Raw genomic sequence first — 6918 nt, 5'->3', positions numbered from 1 at the left:
GTCTCGTGAGTGCGTGCGTGTGTGAGTAGTCGTGTCTCGTGAGTGCGCGCGTGTGGTGTGTGTGTGTGTTCATGTGTGTGAGTATTGCCTGTGTGCACTTGTGTGTGCGTGCATGCGTGTGAGGATTCCGGGGTTGTGAGTGCGTGTGTGTGTGCGTGTGTGAGGAAGGAGGGCCGAGGCAGACCCTTTCCCTCTGTCCTGCTCCCTAACCCTCGGGACACCACGTGGTACAGGCCACAGCTGGACCCAGGTCATGATTCGAGGGACCAAGCGCACGGACCTGAGGCCCTCTGTAGATGAGGGTGTATTCCACGCGACGGTTACTGGCCCCCGAAGGACGGTCACCACGGCAGGGCGGGGGTGTTTACTGTGGAAAGACCCGTTCCCGGGCCTGCCCTCGCTGCTCAGGGACTTGGGTTATTCACCCTTGAGGTGACCCCACCACAGAGCCTGTGGATGAGGACGGCTGAGGGCGGGAGGAGCCGGCAGGCAGTCAGCAGGCCTGGCCTCGGGAAAGGTCACCGTCCACCCCTGCTTCTCCTCCCCACAGGAAGACCGGAAGGAAGGGATGGCCGCGTTTGTGGAGAAGAGAAAGGCCAACTTCAAAGACCAGTGACAGCCGGCGGCCTCTGCCTCGGCCCCCCATCCGAGAGGACGAGCAGCTTCAGAAGCTGATCAGCGCTTCCGTCTTGTGCGCAGTGTCAGACACATGGCTTCCCTCCAGCTCTGCCCGGTGGTGTGGGCTCACAGCCTGCGGGGGGCAGGCGGCCTTCACCCCGTGGTCCCGGGACCGCAGCTCGGCCACTGTGTCATTTGCAGCGGTGGACATGGCCACTCAGAGTGAAGGCCTTGTTGCTGGGTCTCTAGAGAGACATGCTCTTGACTGACAGACCTCAGGTCACATTAGGCCTTTTGTTGGTCGTTTCTATTCTTCAGTGTTCCATCACTTTTTAAACACCTTCGTCTGTCATTCTAAGCAACGACATTCAAACAGAACAGGGTCCGCGAAGGCCCCATCCTCGTCCGAGGGGGACTGCCTGGCTCTTAGGATTTTCTGTGCCTACGCGCTCACGTGTGAAACTCGGTTTTCTTTGTATGAAAATGAACATTTCTGCTTCTTTCGCACAAACGCACCCTGTTCTTTCATGACTGTGATTCTTTTTCGTTCTAAAATAGATAACAGAAAGCTTGCTGTTTATCCATTTTTAAAAGTACGCCTGAAAAAAAATAAAATAAAATAAAAGTGCGCCTGGCCGCGGTGCGCTCAGCGTTCTCATCTGCCTCCATGCGGCTTCATCGCCCCAAACAGAAACTACGCTGCAACACTGACTCCCTGCCTGGCCCCCCGCCTGCCTCCCGGGTCCTGGGGACCTTTATTGCACTTTCTTTCTGTTGCCAGATTAAATATAATATTTCCAAAGTCCACCCAGGTTGTAACAGTAACAGTAACAGTCCATTTCTTTCCATGGCTGAACTTGATTCCTACTCGCGTTCTCTTCAGGGGCCCTGACGTCTTTCATGACGTGTGTTGGTTGCGATCTGCTTGCTCAGGTGGCGCAGGGTGTGGAGACTGTGCCCGGGCTCCTGTGTCAGCGCCGTCGTGACGACACGTCCTCTGCGTGAACCCTTGCACTTCAGCTCAGGCGCGTCTGTGAGGGTCTGGTCATGTATCAGAACCACTGCCTCCTCTCCAGCCCCTCACAGTACACGCAGCAGGCAGGCTGGGGTGCAGCCTCGTCCCCCTCGGCAGAGGGTCGCAGAGCGGCTCGCGTGGGGCCGGAACGCCAGGGCAAGTCGTGGAAGGTGCTGCATGATGGGGTCGCCCTCGCATGGAGGGCGAGGAAGCAGGCGCAAAGGGACGGTGAGATCAGGCTCCGCTGGGGTTGGAAGGCCAGGCCCGGCCGGGCAGTCCTCACCGTGACAGACGTGGGGACCCACGTCCTCAAGCTGCAGGTCACGCACCATCTAGAGTGAACCAGCAGAGGTGTCTGCAGGGGGATACCTTCACGTTGAGGAAGTAAATGCGTTAGCTTTCGACACGCGTCGGGCCTGGCCTCATAACTGATTCTGAGTGGGACTACACTGGAGGTCCAGTGGCCAAGACTGGGCTCCCAGTGCAGGGGGTCTAAGTTCAGCCCCTGATCAGACAGCTAGATCCCACATGCTGCGACTGAAAGAAAAAAAGCTGCAGAGAAGATCCTGCAAGCCACCAGCAAGACCCAGCACAGCCAAACAAATAATAGATTTGACTGTGACTAACAGAGCCCCGAGTGCTGGGGGCCAGGTGGAAGGAGCCCTTCCGAGGCCCATAGGCACCCTTGTCCTAGTGGCTCAGCGGGAAGCTAAGGGCTGGACGTGGGGCCCGCACGTGAGTGTCCGTGTGTGTCTCAAAGGTCTGCACCCACAGGGTCGTTTGGGTTTTAGAATGTGGCAGGGATGGGTCCTACCCTCAGGCCCAGGGAACAGAACCTTCTCTTTGGGCTGTGTGCTGGCCCCAGGCTTGGCAGAGACGGGACTGTCCACGTGTGACCACGTGCTTTGCTGTGTGTGAGAGGATAGCAGGCAAACCCTAGGCGGATGGCAGGGACCACAGGCCCAGAGAGCCCTCCACTCCCTCTTGAGTTAATTGACCTCCCGCCCCATATTGGTTTTGGGTTGTGATTGGTTTTTGAAGCTGAGAACTTCCTTCTCATCTATCCATAAACTTGGGTTTTCCTTCCTATATTTCTACTAAAAAAAATACGCTTCAGGGATTGTTAACTACGAGTCTCTCCACTCGGGCTTTGGAGTACGCGCTGCTCACGCTGGTGCCGTCGGCCACTGTGGGTGGCTGGTGTGCAGGCCCTGCCTGCCACCTCCCCGGGCAGCTTAGGCCACCAAGGCTTTCAGGGACGGGCAGTGGGTGTGGGGTGTCTGTTGTCTCCAGGTTACCTCCCCGGAACCTGCCAGGCCTCTGGGCACGTCACCACAGGCAGGGCTGAGGTCCACTGAGGGATGAGGTGGAAGGGGCAGGCCCAAGGGGAGAGAGCCTGGCCTGTCCAGGCTCTGAGTTGGGCTTTCCTGCAGGGCCAACAGCAGTAAGTCCTCAGGTGAGCAAGGCAGCCAGCCCTGTAAGGAGGGGCCTGAGCATGGAAGGCTGAGAGCTGGCTGGCCTGAGCAAAAGCTGGTCTGCAGGCTGGCAGTGAGGTTAGGTGCTGGGTTCTAAAGCAGGGGTACGACAGCTGGTGCAGGCATGGGCGTCTGAACTGGGGTCTGCCCTCTATCCCGAGTGCGTGGATTGGGGGGCGGGGGGGTAGGGATGGGCCAGACACAGGGTGGGAGGCCAAGGCTGGCGTAGCAGGACTTCTGCTGACGTCTTGGCACAGGAGCCGTCTGCATTAGTAAGCTACTGCTGCGTAACAAGTTATTGCCGAGTTTATCAGGTTTAACACCAAAGCAAGTGCTGCGCAGGGAGAAACCAGCCTGCCTCTTAGGACCCGCCCGCAGAGGCCAGGCAGCAGCTAGTGGGGCACGTTCTACTGGAGGCAGTCACAGAGGTCCACCTGGTTCAAGAAAGGAGGCAGACCCACCTCCCGGGAGGCACGTCGCGCACGGCGTGGCGGTGGTGCTGCCACTTGCGGAGGACAGCTGCGCGTGTCCACCAAGAGAGAGCACAGCCCGAAGCTGAGGAGGTGCTTTATGCAGCAGCCTTGCTGAAGACTGCAGCCCTGGACACGGCCTCTCAGGGTGCCGTGAGGGGCCTGCTCCACAGAGCTGAGGGAGTGTAGGTAGATAGGGCAGGGGGTCCCCAGAGAAAGAAGCAGGAATGGCTCTCTTGACTGATACCATGTTCAGTTCAGTCGCTCAGTCGTGTCCGACTCTTTGTGACCCCACGGCCTACAGCATACCACGCTTCCCTGTCCACCACCAAACCGAGTTTTCTCAAACTCTTGTCCATCAAGTCGGTGATGCCATCCGACCATCTCATCCTCTGTCGTCCCCTTCTCCTCCTGCCTTCAGTCTTTCCCAGCATCAGGGTCTTTTCCAGTCAGTCAGTTCTTCACACAGGTGGCCAAAGGATGGGAGCTTCAGCATCAGGCCTTCCAACGAATATTCAGGACTCATTTCCTTTAGGGTTGACTGATCTGATCTCCTTGCAGTCCAAGGAACTCTCAAGAGTCTTCTCCAACACCACAGTTCAAAAGCATCAATTCTTTGGCGCTCAGCTTTCTTTATGGTCCAGCTCTCACATCCATACATGACTACTGGAAAAACCATAGCTTTGACTATACAGACCTTTGTCAGTAAAGTAACGTCTCTGCTTTTGAATATGCTGTCTAGGTTTGTCATAGTTTTTCTTCCAAGGAGCAAGCATCTTTTAATTTCATGGCTGCAGTCAAATCTACAGTAATTTTGGAGCCCAAGAATATAAACTCTCTAACTATTTCCACTGTTTCCCCATCTATTTGCCATGAAGTGATGGGACCAGATGCCATGATCTTAGTTTTCTGAATGTTGAGTTTTAAGCCAGCTTTTTTACTCTCCTCTTTCACCTTCACCAAGAGGCTCTTTAGCTCCTCTTTCCATTGTAAGAGTGGTGTCATCTGCATATCTGAAGTTATTGATATATCTCCCGGCAGTCTTGATTCCAGCTTGTGCTTCATCCAGCCCTGGATTTCGCATGATGTACTCTGCATATAAGTTAAATAAGCTAAGTGACAATATACAGCCTGGACATACTCCTTTCCCAATTTGGAACCAGTCTGTTGTTCCATGTCCAGTTCTAACTGTTGCTTCTTGACCTTCAGACAGATTTCTCAGGAGGCAGGTAAGGTGGTATGGTATTTCCATCTCTTGAAGAATTTTCCACAGTTTGTTGTGATCCACACAGTCAAAGGCTTTGGCGTAGTCAATAAAGCAGAAGTAGATGTTTTTCTGGAACTCTCTTGCCTTTTCTAAGATCCAACGGACGTTGACAATTAGGTCTCTGGTTCCTCTGCCCTTTCTAAATCCAGCTTGTACATCTGGAAGTTCTTGATTCACATAGTATTGAAGCCTACCTTGGAGGATTTTGAGCATGACCTTGCTAGCATGTAAAATGAGTGCAATTGTGCAGTAGTTTGAACATTCTTTGGCATTGCCTTTCTTTGAGATGGGAATGAAAACTGACCTTTTCCAGTCCTGTGGCCACTGCTGAGTTTTCCAAATTTGTTGGCATATTGAGTGCAGCACTTTCACAGCATGAGAGGCATTCTTGATGTAAGACAGCCCATTTTGGTCTAAGCCATCCTGTGATCTAGGCCTGGTCACGGTGCTGGCCCTTGAACAGGTCAGCCATCAGTGACCCTGAAGGCACAGGGGGACACAGGGACAGAGAAAATGCAGTGACTCCTTCTCAAGGGATACACGCGACAATACACTGACTTCTGCAGGAACTAAGGCTCCCACCCAGGTGGAGAGTGGGCTCATGATGCTGACCCTCCTGCCTTAAGACGACAAAGACTTGAACTCTGCTGACCTGACCTTTGCTCCAGTTCTATGCTGAATTCTCTGCTCAAGCCCTTCTGGTGGTGCCCTTAGCTTAAAACCTCTCCAGTTTTGCTAGTGGGAAAAATCCCTCGTGTTTTCCTTACTTGCTGTGAGTGATAAATTCTTTCTTTTCATCATCTTTGCCAGCTTGGTTGGGTCTTTTTGACCTCACTGAGAGGCAAACCCAGTTTTCAGGTAACAAGAGGAGCCAGTATATATAGGGAGTTTTTGCAAACAAAACAAAAAACCAGTTAGTTGGAACAGCAAAAGATTATTGCTAACTGAAGAAAAGCAGACATCTTAATGGGTTTAGTGTCTCTATACGGGCAGATGCAAGCGTCTGGGCCCCTTGGAATCGTGCCTTCAAGATGCATCTCAGCTGTCTAGTGGCCTTCCCTGGTGGCTCAGAGGGTGAAGCGTCTGCCCGCAGTGCAGGAGAGCCGGGTTAGATCCTCGGTCTGGGAAGATCCCCTGGAGAAGGAAATGGCAACCCATTCCAGTACCCTTGCCTGGAGAATCCCATGGACAGAGGGGCCTTGTAGGCTACAGTGTCTGGGGTCACAAAGAGTCGGACACGACTGAGCGACTTCGCTCACTTCACTTCCGCTATCTAGGGCCAGGATCATTTTCTCGTCTCCGTAGTAAACCCCCTCAGGGTGCAGCTCAGGTGCAGCTGCGGTGGCTGAAGGCTTGGTGGCCTCAGCATCCTTTTAATGGCATGGTGTGCATCGTGCTAAGTCATTTCAGTCTTGTCTGACTGTTTGCGACCCTATGGACTGGACCTCGCCGGCCTCCTCTGTCCGTGGGATTCTCCAGACCAGAGCACTGGAGTGGGTTGCCATGCGCTCCTCCAGGGGGTCTTCCCGACCCAGGGATCAAACCCGTGTCTCTTATGTCCCCTGCATCGGCAATAGGGCCACCTGGGAACATTGCAGGGACATTCTTTGTCCACACGCAGCAGCCAAGATCAGGTCCCTGACTCGGCCCTGGAGGCTGAGGCCACGGCCTCCCCTCTGGGGTGAGGGGTGTCTTCTCCCAGCCTCTGAGCACGGTGCACAGGAGGTGGAGACGCCACACACAGGGAACCAGAGTGGCAGGCGGCCCCAGCTCTGAAGGACTGAACCTAAAGGGGTTAACCCAGAGCTGGCATCCAGGATTCCGGGCCAAAGAGTGGAGTCAGAGAGCTATTGTCCAGAGCAGGGGTGCTGCCCCAAGCCAGGCCCCTGGGGGGTCTCAGCAGGCTGACCTGGGAGACTGGAGGGGTGCTCTCTGCACTTGGGAGGAGGTTGCCTCCACCTGTCCTCAGGGTCTTTCCAGTGTGCAGGGGTCGGCTGAAGAAGTCAGCCCTGTGCCGCCACCCCCTCCTCCCCACCCCAGGGCGTCACAGACCCTGTGGGCTGGAAGGGGTAG

At 54.8% G+C, this 6918-nt stretch overlaps 1 protein-coding gene across 1 annotated transcript in view; it reads left to right on the top strand.

Annotated features, from left to right (window-relative positions):
- The window catches only part of ECHS1 (enoyl-CoA hydratase, short chain 1), an 8651-nt gene extending 7453 nt beyond the window's left edge, over positions 1–1198 (top strand). Inside the window, exon 8 of the mRNA XM_040254749.1 lies at positions 551–1198. Coding sequence (XP_040110683.1) covers positions 551–616 — 66 coding nt within the window. The 3' untranslated portion in view covers positions 617–1198. The remainder of the gene's footprint in view (positions 1–550) is intronic.
- Positions 1199–6918: the final 5720 nt, after the last annotated feature.

Source organism: Oryx dammah, unplaced genomic scaffold (genome assembly GCF_014754425.2).
Source record: "Oryx dammah isolate SB20612 unplaced genomic scaffold, SCBI_Odam_1.1 HiC_scaffold_14, whole genome shotgun sequence".
Lineage (NCBI taxonomy): Eukaryota > Metazoa > Chordata > Mammalia > Artiodactyla > Bovidae > Oryx > Oryx dammah.
The sequence above is the reverse complement of the archived record's forward strand: the minus strand, read 5'-3'. Positions and strand labels throughout refer to the sequence as shown.